This window comes from Typha latifolia, chromosome 4, assembly GCF_019914945.1.
Source record: "Typha latifolia isolate L0001 chromosome 4, TyphaL0001v2, whole genome shotgun sequence".
In the NCBI taxonomy this organism is placed as follows: Eukaryota; Viridiplantae; Streptophyta; class Magnoliopsida; order Poales; family Typhaceae; genus Typha; species Typha latifolia.
The window spans coordinates 725,546-747,882 of record NC_133089.1 but is presented as its reverse complement, the minus strand read 5'-3'; the positions used below and the strand labels follow the sequence as shown (position 1 = coordinate 747,882).

The 22,337-nt window shown below is 39.4% G+C and overlaps 3 protein-coding genes across 7 annotated transcripts; 2 read left to right on the top strand and 1 right to left on the bottom strand.

The window, feature by feature from the left end:
* Positions 1–203: 203 nt before the first annotated feature.
* On the top strand, positions 204–4,570 carry LOC140786239 (histone-lysine N-methyltransferase ASHR1). 5 transcript variants are annotated; one of them, XM_073134524.1, is made up of 14 exons: positions 204–432; positions 714–840; positions 1,032–1,166; positions 1,384–1,438; positions 1,542–1,660; positions 1,813–1,901; positions 1,982–2,063; positions 2,181–2,279; positions 2,379–2,469; positions 2,563–2,682; positions 2,812–2,918; positions 3,257–3,326; positions 3,860–3,923; positions 4,108–4,570. In XM_073134524.1, exons 2-14 carry the CDS (start codon positions 817–819, stop codon positions 4,268–4,270), a joined length of 1,218 nt encoding a protein of 405 aa, XP_072990625.1. In that variant the 5' UTR covers positions 204–432; positions 714–816; the 3' UTR covers positions 4,271–4,570. The 5 variants fall into 5 exon arrangements, with proteins under 5 accessions (XP_072990625.1, XP_072990622.1, XP_072990621.1 ...); XM_073134521.1 differs by having other exon boundaries at positions 205–432; positions 714–862; XM_073134520.1 differs by having other exon boundaries at positions 205–432; positions 714–862; positions 2,181–2,469.
* Positions 4,571–6,824: 2,254 nt separating this feature from the next.
* Positions 6,825–11,273, bottom strand: LOC140787498 (phosphatidylinositol 4-phosphate 5-kinase 1-like). The gene is made up of 8 exons (XM_073136443.1): positions 10,125–11,273; positions 9,880–10,047; positions 9,635–9,800; positions 9,205–9,315; positions 8,925–9,118; positions 8,701–8,831; positions 8,542–8,617; positions 6,825–7,631 (listed from the first exon to the last, which is right to left on the bottom strand). Exons 1-8 carry the CDS (start codon positions 11,060–11,062, stop codon positions 7,319–7,321), a joined length of 2,097 nt encoding a protein of 698 aa, XP_072992544.1. The 5' UTR covers positions 11,063–11,273; the 3' UTR covers positions 6,825–7,318.
* Positions 11,274–12,167: 894 nt separating this feature from the next.
* On the top strand, positions 12,168–22,066 carry LOC140786997 (probable importin subunit beta-4). Its single transcript, XM_073135724.1, has 20 exons — positions 12,168–12,555; positions 13,044–13,176; positions 13,645–13,781; positions 13,920–13,965; positions 15,708–15,923; positions 16,007–16,510; positions 16,587–16,721; positions 16,826–17,041; positions 17,112–17,201; positions 17,290–17,531; positions 17,603–17,691; positions 18,402–18,442; positions 19,756–19,786; positions 19,880–20,002; positions 20,098–20,315; positions 20,459–20,554; positions 20,650–20,762; positions 21,008–21,143; positions 21,251–21,355; positions 21,435–22,066. Exons 1-20 carry the CDS (start codon positions 12,281–12,283, stop codon positions 21,633–21,635), a joined length of 3,147 nt encoding a protein of 1,048 aa, XP_072991825.1. The 5' UTR covers positions 12,168–12,280; the 3' UTR covers positions 21,636–22,066.
* Positions 22,067–22,337: the final 271 nt, after the last annotated feature.

Here is a 22,337-nt window from a genome sequence, read left to right as displayed (position 1 = left end):
GTCATGACCGCCGTAGATTTTGAAGCTGTTATAGCTATTAAGACCCCTACCCCCCCCCCAAAAAAAATGCCAGACGCACATGATATGCTTATGCTATACTTTTAAAATTAGAATAAAACAAAGAAGTAAAAAGATAATTGGGCCTACGCTGATGGGCCGGTTTCACTACATGTATAATTACAGATACAAAATTAATTCGGAATAAGTGTAAGAATTAAAAGGACGATAATTGACAACGATTAGCGCATGTATGCAAGAAAGCCCTTGCCGGCGTTGCCGCAGTAACCGTTTCCTTTGAAAGCCAACTTTGGGAACCTTCGTTCATGGCTTGGGCGGACGACTTGCAGCGAGCTCTTTTGACAAGAGGACTAAGTGTTGCTTCCATTCCTTGCAAAGGCCGCGGTCTCGTCACCACCCGCGACTTCTCTCCTGGTTTGTTTCCCCACTTTCTCTAGTTGGAATTATCGAACTCCTTGCACGCCAAATGTTCGACCAATTGCCTCTCAGTAAAACTAGCCACCAAAAGTATATCCAAGTCACTGATGCTTAAACCACGCCACCAAGAATTATCCATGCTATAACTCACGCTTCTTCAACTTACTCGGCTAGTAGCATCCCCTCACCACTTAATGGTTGTAACAATTTCTCTTTGGGGTAATTAAAATGCTCTGTTTAATAAAATTTGATACTTGAGGTGACTTGTTGTCGTGCAGGGGAAGTGATCATTTATCAAGAACCGTATGCAGCTTCGCCGAATAAATTTGGTGTTGGTTTATCAAGTTGTGATGGATGTTTTGCCTCTAACAACTTAAAGAAATGCTCGGCTTGTCGGATTGCATGGTATTGTGGGAATATGTGCCAGGTTCTTGTTATTAACTACAACCCATTGCTATGGAATGTAGAATTGTTAGTTTTCGTCATATCTTCTTTCTTTCCTTCTCTCTTCGTCAATGTTTATTGTTCTTTTGCATAGTTAGGAAGTGCAGATTCCTTTTCTTCATCTGATACCTTGTATTTTCATATGCTCTTAGAAATCAGAATGGAAGTTGCATCAAGCAGAATGTCAAGCTCTTGCATCACTTGCTGAAGATAAGAAAAAATTGCTTACTCCTACACTACGTCTGATTGTGAGGCTTTTACTGAGAAGAAAATTGCAAGATGAGCAGGTGAATTGCATAGTGGCATCTTTCTGCTGTGCCTTTTCTAATCTCCTATGGTATTTGGTTTGATGCAAATAAATATGTTTTACTTTATCTTAAGAGTACACGGATGTGAGACATTGCAACAATTAGCAAAAATTTCATATAGGACCAGCTATTGCTTTAATATTAGCATACGGTACGGAGCCATGCATTTTGACGCAATTTTATTCTTCATTGTTAGGTCATTCCTACTTCGGCAACAGACAACTACAACCTGGTGAATGTCCTAGAATCTCGTATCCTGAAATCTATCTTTACTTCTTCCTGGACTACGGTGGTTCAGAAAGGGATACTGTTATTATTGCCTGGGCATTTCCTTAATAAATACTATGTACCAAGATATCAATGATATTGATGAAAAACAACTAGTGCTGTTTGCTCAGATGGCTAACCTGGTCAAGTTGGTGCTTCCTTTGTTGGAGATTGACATTAGGGAAGTCACACACAATTTCTCTAAGGTAAGTTCAAAATGATCTGTCTCTCCAATGCGCATGTTTTCAAATACTGTCTAAATTAGGGTATTCGTGCACACTCACTACCTATATAGGCAACTATCCATGTAGTTGAACTGGCAACTAATTTCTACATGTCTACCTGAATACTTATGCAGTTGGCATGCAATGCTCATACAATCTGTGATGATGAACTTAGACCCCTGGGCACTGGTTTATATCCTGTAATATCTATCATTAATCACAGGTGAACACTTTTTTCAATTTCTTTATATTATTCTCTGTCATTTCTCAGATTAATTTGATATGAGTCACTTGGTATATCAGTTGTATGCCCAACTCAGTTTTGATGTTTGAAGGCCGGGTAGCATATGTCCGTGCATTGGTACCTTTACCTAAAGATACTGAGGTGATTTGTCTCACCATATTTCAGTTCTAGCATCATTATTGTCTATAAAGATGCTTTTTTCAATTATATATCAGAATAAAATGGTTCGTGTGTATTACTGATATTTCCTGTTTTAAGGTCTTAATAAGTTACATAGAAACTGCAGCAACCACTACGAGAAGGCAGAATGATCTGAAGCAGTACTTTTTCACGTGCATGTGTCCTCGCTGCATGAAGGTCTTTAAATCATTCAAACTACCCTCTCTTAATTCCCTAAGCATTTTATCTTTGATTTTTTTTTTATCCTTCTTTTATATCTTACTTCCACATATCAAGAACTCTGACGAGGGACTAAAGGAAGATGCTATTCTTGAGGGTTATAGATGTAAGGACATGAAATGCAATGGTTACTTGCTTCCTGACTCAGGTAGATTGTCATAAATGACTTATAATTGCATCTTACAAGCTTTCTTGTATGATATTTGCTTTTTTGTGCACTTAATTTCCTTTCCTTTGGCAGAGGAAAAGGTATTCACTTGCCAGCTCTGTGGTTTTATCAGAGATGGGAAGGAGATAAAAATGGTTGCTAGCGAAGTAACACTATTGTCAGAAAATGCTTCTTCCTGTTTGTCTTCTGGAAGTATCCTGTTGCATGAATATCTGCAAAATCAGCAAACCAGTAATTTGACTCCATTTTCTAGTTTGTGTATCCACTTTTATGCACTAGGGAAAATATTATTTTGAATCTGAAAGCTTGACAAGAAAATAGAATATTCTGAAGCAAGTGCCTTGTACAAGACCATCGAGCAGCTCCAGCAAAAGCTGTACCATCCTTTCTCAATCTATTTGCTGCAAACTTATGAAACTCTTCTGAAGGTATAATCAATCAGTGATTGCTACCTTATTTATTTCTTCGGCTCTAAGCTCATTCTGTTTGACTGCTTGATTAAAGTCTCCATAGAATAAGATGCTAAAATGTACTATTGTAGTTTCTGTTTACGAACCCCCACCAAAATAAAGAACATGACATTGATGCATTTAAACCTCCAATGAGTATCAAGGTCACACTTTTTCTTGATTCTTTGACCTTATGATACAATGTATCCTTTTCATTTCCTGCATTTGTGGGTGCATGCATGTGTCATATATGTTTTATGATGCTTGTGTTTTAGATCAGCTATTGTATTTTGGTTGTTTCTTCATAATCGTGGCAGATCTTCATGGAGTTAAAAGATTGGGAAGAAGCCTTAGCATATTGCAGATTGACGATTCCAATTTATCAAAGTATGACTTTATTCTCTTCAACTAGTAGTTTATTAATAGTTAAGCTTTTGAATGTTTATTGTTCTGTTGTTATTTCTCTCTTTTTATGTTGGTTCAAGGTAGCCAAATTAAGTACGGTACAAATCATGATTGCTAAAGTATATCCCTATTTAAAATAACTTCAAGATAGCAGTGTCTTTATGTGTTTGTTGTCAAATGTGCAAAGATAAAAGTTCTACCTTTGTTCTGTTCTTTGTAGAGCATATAAAAATAAGTGACTTGTAATCCACCTTGCGTTATGGTTTTTCCCCATCGGGTACAATGGGCTGGGCTTGAGAACATAACTTGCGGCCATAAACTTACAAGCAATTTTCATAAGATCTAGGATGAAAACACTAATGAAAGACAATGTGTCCAAAAAGGTATCCTAAATAAGCTCAGGCTGCTCTTTCAGGATTGGCTGCATATAGTCCCTCTTCATCTTACTCACTTAATTCGGCCTGCTGATCATCAAAGCTTGTGTTGTTGCTGATCCATTCTTCTCATATGCTCAGGAATCTATCCAGCTATTCACCCCATGACAGGACTACAATTTTATACTTGTGGAAAGCTTGAGTGGTAAGAATGAGTTATTTATTTTGACTCTTCTCTTATTCGATTTAATTTTATGCTTGTCTGGCATTCCTAATGTCACAAATTTGAAAGTTATAAATTAGTGACCTTTTGTCATGAACTGAATCAAATGGTTGGTAATAGAATTGGTAATAATAGAGACTTCATACAATTTTGATCTGTCTTTTAGGTTACTTGAGCGCACAGAGGATGCTCTCAGGTCATTCACCAAGGCAACCGATATACTTCAGATTACACACGGTACTAGAACACCTTTCATGAGGGAGCTAATAAGCAAGCTGGAGGAAGTAAAGGCTGAAATTTCTTTCAAGCTTTCAGGCGGTGATTACTAACAAGACTAATAGATCCTAATAGATCCGTATCGATGTCCTGGTCACAAGTAACTGTGACCTGGAGGAATATGTGAAGTAAATTATGAATTATGTATGCTTCTATGTTGAAGCAGAATAACAGGATTTCTAAACTCTGATTTCGATCATTATTTGAGGCTTTGTCATCTCTTGGAGTTGTGGTCTTAGCCAACACGATATCACAGGGAGAAAAGCTTGGATGATGATGTATTCTTCATGTAGGAACAGTTGTAATGAAGTATGTGCATCTTATATTGCATAACCTTTTAAATTATTAGCAAATATTTGCCGCGTAACGGTCGAGATTCCTATGTCTTTGTGAACATTGTTTGTTAAATTTTTGCAATATTTCTCAACTATGATTAAAAAGAACAGCCAAATTTTGTCTCTTAACGTGTTGATCTTAACGCGGTCTTTAATTCTATTCATTAATTCTTTGAGAAGGTAAATACTAAATACTAATAACAGCTCGAAATAGTGACAGGAATAAGATCAAAAGTAAGAGTTAATTAAAGGGAAAATGGAGCCATCGAAGGGAGCATGGGCCTGAGAGCATTAATGGCAAGGTCTCCTCTTGGCACGAGATGTCTATTTCACTGATATACTTAAAACTTATAGGACTCGAACGGAAAAAGCCCATGAATAAGCCATCATCCCCAAGCCAGGCTAGCGTTCAACTCAGTTCTGATCCCCCCCCTCAAAAATAGGACTCATAAATTAATGGCAGCAATGAGTAGTAGCCTGGTGGTGGTGGGTTCCCCTCCTCACCCCCACCACATCTCCATTTTTAATCCCAACTCTTCTAAAGCTGCTCAAATTAGTCCTTTGTTTTTTGGTTGCATTGAAGGAGTGTTCAAATCTAGTCCTCTTCCTCTGATCAAACCCTGGTCCTTTGCATCTTAGAGTTATCTTAGACTACTACTAACTGATGCCTAAGAAGCCATATATAATATAGCTAGGCGGCTATTGCCTGCCATATAGTTCACGTCTCAGGAGGTTAAGAGGAGACTAATGCGAGTTAGTAAATATCCATTCAGGGATATTTTTATATATATAAAGAGATGATCAAGAGGGTTGTCGTCATGTGGATGTGGATGTGGGATCCCCACTTCTGTAGGGAAGTTTGGAAGAAGGCATTAAATTGATTACTCCAATTGTTGGGACACTGCAATAGTAGTGGTTCGAGGCATGCAGTTATGGGACAAGGCTAGGATGGCTGCGATGCATGCTCTTTGCGGACTCTCTGTGATGGCTGGTGATAGCAACAGGCCACAAAAATACAAAGATCAGTAACAGAGACTCAGAGACTCAGAGAGAGAGAGAGAGAGAGAGAGAGAGAGAGAGAGAGAGAGAGAGAGAGAGAGAGAGAGAGAGAGAGAGCAACATAGTTGAGTTTTGAATTTGGATTGGCAGATATACCCTTGGTTTATCTTTTGATTATATTAGACAATCAATTAATCTAAAAATTTAAGTTATTCCGCTATATATATAGACATAGTCAGAGTCTGAAAATACTCCTACAACATAAACCTCTTTTAAGATTAATCGGAGAGAAAACTTACTAATAATTAGCGTCGAAGTCCTTTTTCAAATTCAAAGTAAAAAGTTCTACAATCGTAGCTCCATTATGTATAAAAAGGAGTAAGAATAGATTATCTTTGTATGCCCGGACATGTGTGATACACAAGTACAGCCGATATATAGGTGCACCCTTTTATGTTACAGCATATCTCCCTATAAGATTTAAACCTCTCTCTCTCTCTCTCTCTCTCTCTCTCTCTCTCTCTCTCTCTCTCTCTTCCTCTCTTCTTTGTACTTCTTCACCATGTTTCGATACAGAAGAAGAAGAAGACGACGACGACGACTTATTAATTATTCAAATATCTAATGCAAAGAGAGAGCAGAGGAATAGATAAAGGAGATGGGAAGTACTGGAAAGGCTTAAGCCCTGACATAGACTTTGACCTCTTAAGTGCAGCGAAGGAAAAGAGAACTTGTATATAAATAGCATAGATACTATAGAGAGAAGGCGTGAATTCCGATGCACCTTTCCTTTTTCTTTCCGTAAATACCCTTCTCCTCCTCGTAGAAGAAAAATTATCTACCTTCCTTGCCCTCCAGGGCAAGCCAAGTAGTCTACGATCAGTCAAACCCAAGGGTGGTCCAGTCTTCCCCCAATAAAGAAAGAAAAAGGAGAAATTAACAAGACTGAGTTGGGACAAAGCAAAGGAAAAGGATTCATTCAAAGAGGAGGAGAGGATTGGAATTTAGATGCTTAATAAGAGGGAGAGCAACAGATCGGATCAGCTTCAGCATCTTCTCTGCTGTGCTTTTCTATCCTTTTCATGCTCCTATCTTCCTTCACTTTTCCCCACTTCCAAAGTTCTAATTTTCACACCTCTCTTTAGTTCACAAGACAAAGGAGGTCAGCAGTAAATAGCAGCAGTAAACCTTCGTTCTCCTGAGCCTCTCTGCAAAAGTTAAGCCAACAACAAATGAACACTGGAAAAGGAGCAAAACAATAGCACCAAAGAGATGAGGGCAAAGTGAGGGGCCACCCCCATACTCATTTTTTCGTCAGCAGAGTCTTATCTATACATGTCTTATTTCACACCCAAGCTGCTTCAAGGAACTCAACTCCTTTTCAAGAAGCAAAAATTTCTATCTCCCTTCCTATCTTAAGATTAAAAAAAAAAAAAAAACACCGAAGGAAAAAAAGGGGGAAGGAATACAACAAAGGAAAGGGAAGGGAAGAATAATTCTAAAAACTAATTCTCCAACACCAAATCAAGATGTACAAGTCTTGTTCTCTGGCTGAGCTCCAAAATTCAGCCTCATCCACAAATCACGGCAGCCTGTGATTGAAATCAATGGCTCATAGCTATCTCTTGTGTTATCTCGAACTGTGCAAATGTAGTATCTGTCCAATGGTCATGGTACTATTCCTTCCCTATAGAAGCAATCTTATTCCAATGATTTCCAGGTGAAGGCTGGTTCGATCTTATCCTCAAAGTCTCCTTTTTCTTTGCATCAATCATCTTCAATAAAAATTCTGCTTATGAAATCCTGAAACCTTCTGGAGTAGAGTTTTGGGTCTACTGCAGAAATGGAATTGGGATCAGCCTGCAATGACTTGTAGGCATGTTCCAGCTTCTTACTGATGTCGTAGTCCTGAAGAATGTCAATAATTCCGAAGTAAAGGATCACATTGTAGATTCCATCTATTTCTTTAGGAGTTGAGAAACCTCCTCCACTTGGGATAAATGGGCCAAATTCGTTTCTTCTCCTCGATGCATGCTCTGCCCTAGCTGGCAGATTTACTCCCAGGCGGTATATTGGCTTCCTGGTTTTGGATGAAGAAAGATGGATATATTAGACATGAATTGATACGTCCATAGATTTGTAATATTGAACTTCTTGATTTATACTAAACTACTAAATGCAGTCGTCATCAAGACTTAATAAATACTGTCTTTCTTTTGTTTATGCTTGGGGCAAACAGCTTGGCCCCCAATGATGCAAGCATTTATCCATTGTTAGCTAAGAAGGCAATGCAGTTGCATAATAATGAGATGCACTTTTCAATTGAACCTAAATGTGGGGCCATGTGACAATGAGAGGAGGTCTAAAACATGAAATAGATAAAACATTCATATCAAATTACTCTTCTAGTGAAAACAAGACTACACAAATATAAGGAAAAATTGGTTGCTAATATATAGAAAATTAAAATATTGGAGCTCCAATTTCCCGGACTGACCAATCAAGTGCAGTACTTGAATGCATGAAACCATAACTCTTTAGCTAGTTTTTTATGGAATTAACACCGGTATTGGCAGTTTATAAAAGCAATGAGCTTATTGCTGATATATTAGGAAACTGAGGAAATTATCATGCATGATCCACTAAAGAAATGTTGACAAAGGTAGAAAGTTGAATAAGAAAATTCAAGTAATTTTGTTTGTTTAGAGAAAGTGCTTCCAAACTTACTAGAACAAGAATGACCCTAGCCACAAGATTCAAGTAAAACAATGTCTGTGATGGACGAACCAAAAGCGACTAACAGGTGACAACGTCATGGTAAGAGTGACCTATTTGTGATAATGACTATAATCATATCCAATTTGTTCCTTTCAAAATTATTGATGCATGAACAGTAGACTTTGTATTGGGTTTTGCTTAAACAAAACTGGAGCCCACCAAAACTTATTAATCAAAAAGAGAGAAATATCTGAATCAATAATATGACGTACCGACATCGTGAATCGGAGAAGTGAAACTCCGACAAGCAGCCTCCACCTGTAAGTGATTCCTTCTCGCCACAATATTCTGATCAAGCAATGTTTGATCAGATCAAAACGGGAGATTGCAACTGCTGCAAAGCTAAAAGCAGACTTATCAAAGTCACTTACTTGGAGAAGCAGCAAAGGAAGAAAGGCCGGTCATAGTTGCAGAAATATCTTCTCGAAAGTGAATTCCCACCAAAAGACTGTAATCCATAATCCTCTCTGCTTCCAAGAACTCACAATCCCTCTTAATTTGTCTGAAGACAATTGAAACATTTCAGGCTTAAGGAACAACAATAATACTGCAATTTAATTATGGTCAAGGTGTTTCATGTAGAAAGTTAGCTTACTCAATAAGCTCCCTATATAATCTGCCTTGCAAACGAAATACAAAGTTGAGATCCAAGTCCTTAAGAGTGGTGATCTCATCAATCTCCCCTTCAACCTTATCAGTTTTCCGACCATGGGAAGAGCCTTTCAGATCGAAACGCCTATGTATATTATACTCCGAGCAAAACAAATTTCCCATTACAATGAACCGCACCTGGTTTTCAAAAGAGTATTACCCAAAAGTCATATGATGAAGACTGCATTGCACATAAAAGATTCTGCTGAAGATCACGCACGCACCTTCTGACCATTGATTGGCTTCACACAGTGTACACCATAGAACTTTGTTACCAGGGAGTTCTCATACCGACAAACATGTTGGTGGTAACTTGGCAACATCCTAATGAGTACCTGTATATGAAAATAGAAATCAAATGAATCCTAGCTCTTATGTATTTTACTGCACAAATAACACATTTTCATAAGTCAATAAATTATCAAATCCTATAACAATAATTGACATGAACTCCTGGTAATTTAAGTTAATTGTTAAGGTCACTCTGTTAATGTTGAAGCCAAAGAAATCCCAATACAGAAATAACATGCTACTGACATTGGTTTCATACATCCTCAATCTAAAGCTTAGAAGTTGAACCCCACGAAACATTTTAGCAGCAGCAATTCGCAAATTGTAATGACAAAAATATCACTGAGAAGCTAGTCATCTTACCTTTACTTCTGATTTCTTCACTGTCTTGATCATAAATCTATCATCTTGGGTAAGATAGAAGAAACTGCCACTCTTCCCAGGAGAGGACAACTCCCTCAATGCATCATTGCCGCAGATAGCAAGCATGTAATCAGCCGGATCCACCAAAAACAACTTCCTCAAGTGTCTAGCAACGATAACACAGACTGCTTATTCTCACATCCAACCAACAAATAAAACATACAAGGCAGCTATTCAAATGATACCTGAAGACCATAGGGCAGTAGTCCTTCCACCGGAACTCCACTGACTGGTGTGGCGGAGTAACTTTAGATCCCTCCGGCAGAAATCTCGTCCAGAACTTCTCCCTCGGATCGAAATCCGAGGGCAAGAGTTCTCTCAACGGAACCGCACCTGGCTTCCCCACAGAGTACCTGAAAAGCCTCATCTGTCAAAAACCCACTAAGCCAGTTGCACAAACACCAAAGATCACTACCCAAAAGGTTAATACCTGATACCCAACTGAAGGTTGAGCATAAGATCATAATTCTTATGCCCCTTAGATATCGTCTGCCCTGGCTTCTTTGCCTCCGACAACAGGGGAAACCATCTTGGGGTCTTCTGGCTCGGCTGCAAGTCCCAGGATAGCATCGACGCCTCGACCGTGTCGACAATGTCGCAAGTGATATCCCCAGCTTCACCATCCGATTCCCAGATGCAAATTTTCGGCAAACTCTTCTCAAATGAAGACCTTTTCTTCGTCGCCGGATAGAACGTTCCATTAAGGCCCTTCGGATCGCCTCCTCTGCTCCAACTTCCAACGTAGCAACTCCCATCTGCCCAAGTGAACACCCCACTTCCCTTTGGCACGCCATTCTCCCAGTGCCCATCGTAACGATTTCCGTTAGCCCAAATCAGGGCTCCCCGGCCGGAGATAACGCCGTTACGCCACTCCCCGATGTACTGGTTTCCGTTGCGCCAGACGTAACAGCCCCGTCCTTCCTGCAGGCCGCGCCGCCACGTGCCCTCGTAGTAGTCACCGTTCGCGTAGCGCTTGGCGCCGTGGCCGTGCTTGCGATCGGCGACCCAGCCGCCGTGGTACGTAGCGCCGTCGGGGCTGGTGAGCGTACCGACTCCCTCCATCCGACCGGATCGGAACTCGCCTTCGAAGGTCGCACCCGACGGCCACGAGAAGTTGCCCTTCCCCGCCGCCTTCCCTCGCCGCCACTCCCCGTTGTATGCGCACCCGTCAGACCACACGTACTTCCCCAGCCCCGTCGGCGCACCGCATACGAATCCGCCCCGGTACACGTCGCCGTTCGGGAGGGACTTCTCGATCTCCGCTGCCGCGGCGGGGGCGACGCGGCGCCCTCCGCCGCTCCGCTGTGGAAGCTGTGGGAGCTTCTCGAACTCGATCTCGATGTCGTCGGCCAAGCCTATGCGGCGCATTCTAGTTTGGAAGCCCTAATCACCACAGATCTGAGCTCGCATTCCTTGCAAACCTTAGAGTGAGAGAGAGAGAGAGAGAGTAAAGAGAAGGAAAGGTATAAAGGAAGAAGAAGAAGAAGACGAAGGGAAGAGGAAGAGAGCTTCTTTGCTTCGCTTTGGGCTCTCAGCTTAGCTTTGGCCTTGGGAACGTTGCAGAGGAACTGAGGGGGACGAGAGAGAGCGAGAGAGAGAAAGGTATTATTAGTTTTGGAATAAAATAAGCTTCGGCGATGCTGGCTTGATTTGGGATACCGGTTTTACCCTTGCATATTTCCAAAATGACAAACTGCCCTCGTTTACTCCAACTGTCCTCTTCGGTGGTGTCACCGCAACGGATGCAAAGTATATGCAGCCATCTGCCAATTTTACAGTTTTACCCTTACGCCGAGCGGTCTCGTCACCCGCTTAACATACCAAGGTTTACCGTACTAATTAAGAATCCAAATCATCATATTTACTTGGGTTACATTTTAAGGTATATTCGAAAAGTTCATTATTATTATTATTATTATTATTATAAGCTGGTAGATGCGACTTGCGAGTATTTCGGGTGTATAATTATTGGTAGGTGCTTCGTACATTTGAATATATTTTTTATTCACAAATAAAGTAGTTAATTGTCATTATTGATTAGCTGGGGATACTATCAAATGATTAGAAGGTTAGAGGTCATTATTTTGGCCCAAAAGCTCTTCTAATTTTTATATGTATGAACGACGTGATATTGTAGCTTATATTATAGCACAATAATAACCTAATCTAATCACTTCGTACGATTTGGATTGACTTCTAAATTTTAGATACACGAGTACGCCTTATACATTTATAATAGACTTGTAAAGATAAGCGGGTTTCGATATTGGAGGTCGGAACCGAACCAAACCCGACCCGCTATTTTTACGGGTCTACATCAAGGCCTCTAATTTGGGATACGGCCCAAGTAGGCATAAGGCCCTTATTTGATAATTAGCCCATGGGCCAGGGTTCTTGTCTTGACTAATAGTCTAACACCGACTCCGCCGTCAAGTGACACTGTATATAAATAATAAGCGCACACTCACTCCCCACAACCCTCGCGCGCAGCTTGAAGGCGCAAATATAGGGTTTTGGTTTCTCCTCCACCGCCGCCGGGGAAGCCATTAACATCAAGAAGAAGAGGAAGGATCGAAGAAGAAGGCGATGGCGCAGTCCTTGGAGTTGTTATTGATCCAGTTCTTGATGCCGGACAACGACGCGCGGCGGCAGGCGGAGGAGCAGATCAAGCGGCTGGCCAAGGACCCCGGCGTCGTCCCCGCGCTCGTCCACCACCTCCGTACCGCCAAGACCCCCAACGTCCGCCAGCTCTCCGCCGTCCTCCTTCGTAAGAAGATCACTGGGCACTGGGGGAAGCTTCCCCCGCACGTTAAGAACTCCGTCAAGGCCGCCCTCATCGAGAGCATCACCATCGACCACAGGTCCCGGTTTTTCTCTCCCTTCTTGCTCTTTTACTTTATTTCTTTCGGTCGCTGCTTGATTTGGGCGGCGCTTCCTTGACTGACTTGGAGTGGTGGGTATAAATTTAGTATGCTATTGTCACGTTTGGGAGCTTTTGGCGTTTCGGTTGCTATTCAGTATCCTGATTAAACTAGTTGTTGCAAATCCCGCATTGTCGAGGAAATGCCAATAACTATTTGCATATTCCTTTTCTTGATACAGGCGATTACCTTGTCTAGCGTTTTCCTTTTAGCCAAATAAAGATCCGACGATGTGCAACTTAGGTAGATCTGCTTTAGCACTAAACAGTTAAGATCATGCGTTCATAGTGAAAGTGATGCTGATAGCAGTATATAAACCCTTGATTCGAGTCATTTGTTTGTTCTATTTGCCTTTCTCTGTTTCATACTGTGCCTCATTACGTACATTATACTGAATCTTATAAATCAAAAGCATGATATTTTTGCAGTCATCTTGTGAGGCGAGCTAGTGCTAATGTTGTGAGCATCATTGCTAAGTATGCCGTCCCTGCTGGAGAGTGGCCTGATTTATTACCTTTTCTTTTCCAATGCAGTCAAAGTCCGCAAGAAGACCATCGAGAGGTGAACGCATCTAAATTTTTAGGATGCATGCATTTTCAAAATTTATAATCTAGGTGAAGCTTAATTCACTCCAAAAGGGTAGTACTTAAAACAGTTTCACATCAGACTTTTAAAGCTATGCTAATTGTAATAAAATGGATTGATGCTTGACCATCTGATGTTTTTATAATTAGTTGGACAATTTTATACTTACTAGAGGCATGTACCTGATGTTCAACTTAGTGTTATTATAGCTTCCTACAAATGTTTTTTAATCTCAATCAGATTAGCAGCCACAAGCTCCCTTTCCAGCAAATATATTGGAAATAATCACCAGAAAACATTTTGCATTTTAAGCTGACCTTGATTTCGGACGTATAATTATAACGTCTTGAGTATTATGCCAGATCTTCATTCCTTCAATTGAGTAATTTCTGACGGATTCCAGAACTTCCTATATATTACTTTGTTTTTCTGTTTATGCTCTAGGTGGCTTTGATTTTATTCAGTTCTCTTACCGAGACTATTGGCCCCACATTTCAATCCCATTTGTCGGATCTACAACCAATTCTGCTGAAGTGCCTACAAGACGAGGGTAGCACTCGAGTCAGGATTGCTGCCTTGAAGTGAGTTTTTTTTATTCTTTATATTGCACATGCTACCCTTCTTTTGCGAATTGGGACGCTTTTTGTACTTTTTCTCATAGGACAAGGTTTGTGTTTGGCAAGCAGTATTTTTATTTCTTTATTTTTTTTCTTAATCAGGGCTGTTGGGTCTTTTATAGAGTTTATCAATGATGGAGCTGATGTAGTAAGTTAGCAATTATGTATATCAATGCTTGCCTTTTTATCATTGTTCTTTCTTTCAGATTTTTCCTGTTCCTTTATTGAGTTTCTTCTAATGCATATTAGATGAATAATGCCTATTGAAGATAAATCCGGCAATCCGCATATAATGTTGTTCTTTTCCTTTTTAATATTAAGAGTACTTTCTGTTTTATTTTCTTGTGTGTAAATTATTCCTTTAAGTTGGTATTTGTGATTTTTGCAAAATCCTTTGTTTTTCTCTTTGAGGTACATTATATCAATAGCAGCTGCAACTTAAGCCTTTTCTCTACAAGATTGGTTTGTATAGACAACAACTCAAATAGGAGGGCTTCAAAGGAGTCGACAAGTTTTAACAACTGGCTACTAAGCTGGAATATGAACTTTGGAGATTGTTGTAGAAATACATGTCAAAGCAAAATCAGATGAGAGGAACTTTCCATTAAATTTTTTAGATCCTGGTGGATAGAGTTATTATCAAACTTGTTTCTAGTTTTTGGGTCATGAAACTTTGGAGAAAGAATTGTCATCATCTATGCATATGCCAAGTTATTTATGATGAGAGTAGAAATTTTGCCTTTTATTTTACATAGTTGATATGTTTATGATACATTGAAGCACATATCTAATCTAGAATAAGCTTTCTCAACCTTGTGAAATGTGATACTTGTAATAAAATGAGTGGAGAATTGCATTTGTAGTTGTGAGACAATAATAAATTTGGAGAAGGAAATAAAGTGAAACATAAGTGGATATGAAAGGATAGGCGGAGCTAGAACAAAAGAGGAAGTATTCTATACAGAACATTGATATTAAGGGTAACCATCCACCTCGAATACCCTTGATAAGTTGATGGATTATTACGTGGCTAGGTAAGTGTTGATGAGTTGAAATATAAATATATATATATAACAGCAGTAACCAACAAATAAAGATTGATAAGGAAGTGAAGCAACTTTAGTCCCTCTTCAAACTGAAGTGGATATATTTAATGCACGCTAGCATGTGTGAAATCATCACCTAGGGACATCTGTGCATTTTAAGCCATATCAAATTTCATTTGGAGAGATCTCTTTATTTACAACGTTCTTGCAAATAAATGCTATTGTCAATCTGAAAATATACATCAAAAGCAAAGCTATTGAACTTGGGTATGGTCTTTTGTCGAGATTGAATGGTCCTACCTTTTCTATTTATTTATTGTGAATGATTTGACCATTAACATATAGTAACTGAGGTAATGTTTGGTTTTCATACTCGTGAATAAAATTTGCTCAGTAATGTTTATAGTCACTTTCCTATCGGCAATCCTGAGCTTTTTGTAGAAGTGATGTCTAGTAGTGTCAACTGTGGAGTAGAGAGCTATTAGCCTCGTTTATCCGGCTTCACACTTTATGAAGTGAAGTTGAAATTTCTTTCTTTTGATTTTTTTTTTGGGGGGGGGGGGGAAGATAAGTGTCTGTTTGGATTGCTATTAGATGTAAATAACTATTGCAAAGCTAAATGAGATCAATAAAGATGTGAGATTAAATTTATATGGTACAATGTTGAATAGATCAGTTCCATTACTGCTTTTGTGAATACCAACTTTTTACAGGGGCTATTCACTGTAATTTCCTAGTATGCCCTTGTTATTTTGTTGGATGGCCATATATCACACAAAGAGAACCTCTCTTCTTTTTTTCTCCATTATCTTTATGCAGTTCTTGTATCTGTCTTGGTTCATAGGTAAAGCTGTTTCGAGATTTTATTCCAAGTATTTTGAATGTATCACGTCAATGTCTCGCTAATGGCGAGGAAGATGTTGCTTCCATTGCTTTTGAAATCTTTGATGAACTTATTGAATCTCCTGCTCCACTTCTTGGGGATTCTGTGAGATCCATCGTGCAATTTTCCCTTGAAGTTTGTTCGAGCCAGACCTTAGAACTGAACATACGACATCAGGTTCTACAATACTTCAAACATTTTAATTTCTTCATGATCATATGGCTTAGAGTGTGACAGTCTCATCCTGTTTGTTATGCCAGGCAATTCAAATAATTTCATGGCTTGCAAAGTATAAAGCTTCTTTTTTGAAAAAGCACAAGTTGGTCATACCTATTCTGCAAGTTATGTGCCCTTTGCTTACTGAAACAGTTAGTGGAGATGATGATTCTGACATGGCAGCTGATCGTGCTGCTGCAGAAGTCATTGATACGATGGCTATCAACATACCAAAACATGTCTTTGCGCCGGTTCTTGAATTTGCATCATTGAGCTCCAATCATGTTGATCTCAAATACCGTGAGGCTTCTGTGACATCACTCGGTGTCATCTCTGAGGGCTGTTTTGAATTGTTGAAAGATAAGTTGGAAGATGTTCTGCACATTGTTTTAGGAGCTCTAAAGGATCAAGAACAGATGGTAAGAGGTGCTGCATCATTTGCACTGGGTCAATTTGCAGAACATCTACAACCTGAGATTTTATCTCACTATGAAAGTGTACTTCCCTGCATTTTAAATGCCCTTGAAGATCCGTCAGATGAAGTGAAGGTATAGAAGTCCACAGTGGTTCATTTCAGTTATGTATGATAGCATGTATTGACATTATAGATACTTATTTTCGCAGGAAAAGTCGTACTATGCTCTGGCTGCTTTCTGTGAGGATATGGATGAAGAGATTCTCCCATACCTGGATCCATTGATGGGGAAATTAGTGGCATCTCTAGAAAGCAGTCCTAGGAATCTGCAAGAAACATGCATGGTTAGTACCTTTCAATTTCTATATTACTGGAGCTACTGATCTCACTTTAAGGATAAATTATATATTTGCTATAAACATCACGTCTCTCTCATATATTGCTGCAGTCTGCAATAGGCTCCTTGGCAGCTGCTGCAGAACAGGCCTTTATTCCATATGCAGAGAAAGTTCTTGAAATGATGAAAAGTTACATGGTACTCACAAATGATGAGGACTTGCGTGCACGAGCTAGGGCAACTGAGCTTGTCGGAATAGTAGCAATGGCAGTTGGAAGAATGAGGATGGAACCCATTTTACCCCCTTTTATTGAAGCTGCACTCTCTGTGAGTTGAATCCATATTATTTTCTTATAATAGACTTAAGTGAATTTTAAGTCCTTTATGTCTACTACAGGGTTTTGCATTGGATTTTAGTGAGCTCCGAGAATACACTCATGGTTTCTTCAGCAATATTGCTGAAATATTAGATGAAGGTTTTATACAGGTAACACATTTCCTCACTGATCCAACTATTTTTACAATTTCCATTTACTGTTCTTGATGTGAGAATGTACATGTGTATTTTATCGCAGTATCTTCCTCATGTTGTACCCCTGGTATTCTCATCATGCAATCTGGATGATGGGTCTGCTGTGGACATTGATGATTCTGACAATGTGGAAAATGGATTTGGAGGTGTATCTTCTGATGATGATACAAATGACGAACCAAGAGTTCGAAATATTAGTGTAAGAACAGGGGTGTTGGATGAAAAGGCAGCAGCAACCCAGGCTATTGGATTCTTTGCACTCCACACAAAGAGCGCTTATGCACCGTATCCTCGTATTCCTACTTTTAGTTTCTGCTCTGTATTCATGCTTAGTTTGTTTCCCTAATTTACATAAGCTATTTGGAGGAGTCGATGAAGATATTAGTAAGACACAGTGGTTATTTCCATGAAGATGTGAGACTTCAGGCCGTTATTGCTTTTAAACGTGAGTAATCTATTCTTTGAACATCTTTCTAAATTATGGCCAAATGTTTCATTGCCCCCAACTTTCTAGTCTATCTGTTCCTCTGAAATTCTCTACTTATTCAAATAAAAGGTTCATATATGTGTGCAGACATGCACAACATGAAATCATCATTGTCATCATCCAAGCCTATCATTCTTCTTTTATGATTGTATAGATGCACTTTCAATAAGAGATGTAACAGAGAGTATTTTTGCAAACCATGCTAGCTATGACTTTCTATTTTGAAAAAGTGGTAGCAATTTTTTGGATATATGAGTACTATGCTTGTATATATACACATAGGTATATGTATATATAGGTGTGTGTGTGTGTGTGATACATGATACGACATTTGTCTTAAATATTGAAAGATATGTGCTTATATGATTCAACATTATAAAGGTGGGGTTGTATTTCTGGATCATTGTTTTGAGGATATGGCTTTTTAATTTTCTTTCTATGTTACACCTTTTTTGGTAAAATTTTGGTGCGACTTTAGAAGAGTATGATAGTTGAGTAGGTAAAATGATTCATGTGGCCAGTAACACATTATTTGATGATTTTACGTTGAACTGAATTTTAGTTTTTGAGTTGTCAGTTCAAAAAATAATCTCTCTTCATGTAGCTTGCTTCCTTTTAGTTTTTTTCATGATTATATCATCATTTATGGGTTTACATAATTATTGCAGACATTTTGACCGCAGTTCGTGCAATTCCTGCTGAACACACTGTAAGCATTTTATTTTGCAAAATGTTTTCTGTATACCTTGTTTAAGTGGACATCCTATGTTGTCCAAATTTTCAGAATTGTGTCACACTAGGATCTGATGTTCAGCACTTGCCCTGGGACTTGGGACATATTAAGCCTCTTCTAAAATTATTCAGTAATCTGGAGCCCAAGATCACATATGAATAGGGTTGTCAAGCTTGACGAGCAGTTCGGGCTTGGCTCGGCTGAAGCTCAAGTCCGGCTCAGCTCGGTCAAAACTGAGCTGAGCCTGAGCCGCTGAAACCGGCTCGATAGGCTCGGTATATAAACTCATCAAACCCTAAATCTTAAAAATTCTCAAATCTCAACAAATCCCAACAACTTCCATTGCTCAGATCCCAAATTCTCAAAGCCACCAAAACAAATCATTCTCCTTCCCCACCGTCGACCCCCCTCCTTCTCCTCCACTATCCGGCGTCCCAATCTTTGGTGTCGCGAGATCGAGGAAGCTGAGGTCTCGGAGAGCGGAACGGGCGACAGCGACAGGACGGGGAGTCTCCTGACTGCGGAGACGAGTGTAGACTCCTCGCGCTCGAACGACCTCCTCGGTTCGAACCCGGGCAACTCCCACGTCCATTGGTTCTTCTACTCTGCCATTGTCGGCCGTGGGTTGGGTAGTAACCTGAGTGGCGAGAAGAGAGAGAGAGAGAGAGAGAGAGGAGAAATGGGGGCTTGATAATAGGCTCGGGCTCGGTCTAGCGCAGCTTGAGCTCGGCTCGAGTTGAGCTGAGCCGAGCCTAAGCAGAATTAGAAGGCTCGAAAATCATTTCGAGCCGAGCCTGAGCCAGAGCTGGCTCGCTCAGGCTCTGCTCGTTTACACCCCTACATATGAAATGGTTTTGGATAGAATGACACTGGAAAAGAATGAGCATAAGAATATGTTACTTGTGGACAACAACCTTGTTACATTCCTAAATAATTCGTCTTGTTATAATAAATCATAGAAGTAGTTTTGGTCCAAATTATGGAAAACTACCTTAATGGAGTATTGGCTTAATCTTCATTTTGTGCAATCAATGAATCATGAGATTGGAGTTCATAGGCAGGTGCTGAATACCTACCTGATTTTTGGATAAGTTAACTATTATTATTGTTTAATATTCTGTGCTAATAAGATGTTTTGGACACATGACTCCAGTATGTCTTGAGCCATCCAAACATCCAATTACTTCCACCATGGAACACGTGCACATCATATTTGTCATTTTTAAAAAATGTAATTATGCAGTATTATTTTGGGGATAAGGAGAATGAACTTTTCTCTTTTCGTGCAGGATGTCATAGAAAAGCAAAAGGAGGTTCTCGGTAAAAAGTCTAATTCTTACATGGTGTACCTTTAAAGTTGTGGCCTGTCTGTCACTACACAGTGAGATTCTTAAGTTTTCTCATTGTATGCAGATACTGTAATTAATATTTATATCAAGACCATGACTGAAGATGATGATAAGGAAGTCGTTGCTCAAGCTTGTATGAGCATAGCAGACATTGTGAAGGATTGTGGTTACATGGCAATTGAGTCTTGTAAGCTTATTTCCTTTGAAACTCCTAAGGGACGGACTATCTTTAATGATGATGCACTGGTTTAGGTGACATGCATGGTTCATGCTTTCTTTCAGATTTGCCTAGGCTCACTGAGGCAACTTTGATTCTTTTGCGTGAAGAATCATCTTGTCAACAAGTGGATTCTGACTGTGACGCAGAAGATGGTGACATTGACCATGACGAAGTGCTGATGGACGCTGTTTCAGATCTTCTTCCTGCTTTTGCAATAGTGATGGGATCCGATTTTGATCCAGTTTTCAGAAAATTGTTTGATCCCCTAATGAAATTTGCAGTGGGTTTTCTTTTAAGCTTTAATCTCTTATAGCATCATATTTAATTTGTATTAGGACTATAACTCATTATTTTTACACCCTTAGTTATCCCTCATTTTCACATGACTCAACACTCAAAATCATTCTTATTAAAATTATTCAGAAAGTTCCACATCCTCCCCAAGATCGCACCATGGTCGTCGCTTGTTTAGCCGAAGTTGCTCAGGAAATGGGTGCTCCAATTTCTGCTTATGTTGATGTAGGCTTTTTATCTATTTTTGTTTGTTTGCATTTTTTTCTTTTTCATTTGTGTAGTAACTAAAGGTTCCTTTTCTCTTAATGAATTATTTTCAGAGGATAATGCCTTTGGTATTGAAAGAACTTGCATCATCTGATGCAACAAATAGGAGAAATGCTGCCTTTTGTGTTGGCGAGATGTGCAAGAATGGGGGCACTTCAATGTTAAAGTATGTATTGTGAATTATTAAACTTAATTCAATTTATATTTAACTCGTAGTGCTGTTACTGTCAGTAGCCAGTCGTACAGTTTTCACTGCTTGAACTTTTCATTTTCCTGTGTGTGCTAGTTCTCTTGATTATGCTGATTGCTCAGAGCTGCTTGAGAATCTTTTATCGTGAATGTTGCATATAAAGGATGGTCTTCATGTATTGTTTAGTTGAGTAACATTTTTTTTTTATCCATCTGTTCCAGATACTATGGAGACATACTTCGTTCTCTTTATCCACTATTTGGTGAGTCAGAACCGGATGATGCTGTAAGAGATAATGCTGCTGGTGCTATTGCTAGGATGATAATGGTGCAACCACAGTCAATTCCTCTCAACCAGGTTAAAATTGAGTACTTATTCTATGAAATTATGATAATTTCAATTCTGGATATCTACACAGAGAATTAATTCATTTCTGGTGTTGGTTTCATATTTCCACTTCTCAGGTCTTACCTGTATTTCTCAAAGCTTTGCCGCTGAAAGAAGATCGTGAGGAGTCAATGACTGTTTACAGCTGCATCTGTAATCTATTATTATCTTCTAATCCCCAGGTAGCTTCTGCCCTTGGATTCCATTGGATATGGTCATCTTTCTTTGCATTTTAGGGTATTAATTATTCAATTCAAACAGATCCTTCCTCTAGTGCCAGATGTGGTCCATGTCTTTGCTCAAGTTGTGGTATCTCCCGCTGAGAGCGATGAAGTTAAAACCAAAATTGGCATAGCAACCTCTCATTTGATTTCAGTCTACGGTCAACAAATGCAACCTATCCTAAGTGCTCTTCCACCTACATATGCTAATGCTTTGGCTGCGTTTGCTAGTAAAAGGTGATTAAAGTGTGCATCAAGCTCTCCCTGCTCCAAAATTTTGCTGCCGTGGTATTCTATTTGGCATGAATCGAGCGAACTCACCAACCTTAGTCAAGGATTGCCACCAAACGTCCAGCCATTTTATCATCAACCTACCAGGCTTCATCTGTGGTTTTGGAGATTCAGCTATAGCTGTGATTTTTGCCCTCTTTTTTTTCATATGTTTGGCCTTTTTTCTTTCTTTCTTTTTGGGACCTTTTGCAAAGTTCATGCCGATGATTCATGGCAATGATTCTTTATTTATTTACGATTATTGTCCTTGTGTCGAGGTTATATTTTTTTTCTTGGAGCTTGTGACTTTGTTTTTATTTTATATCCTAGTGTAAAAGAGGTATATTTTTGTGGGGTTGTAAATAACTATGTCATGAGTTAATTGTAATAAAACTTGTGAAAGGACGATGCACCTTGCGTACTTGTTTCCTAATTATGTTTCACTTGCGCTTGGGTTGTTGCATCCAATAAATGAATTCCACCAAAGGCTTTCATGAGGTGAATACGCGCAATCTTTCTCGTGTTAGTGTAAAAATCTTGCTCTGCATGCATGCCTCTGCCCATTTCGTGTGTTGCTTGTGAGTTGCATCTCAGCTGCAGAGATGACTGCTGGTACACGCATCCTCATGAAATAAAAAGTAGAAATGCTCTAACAAATTGAGTTCCTTTAGGT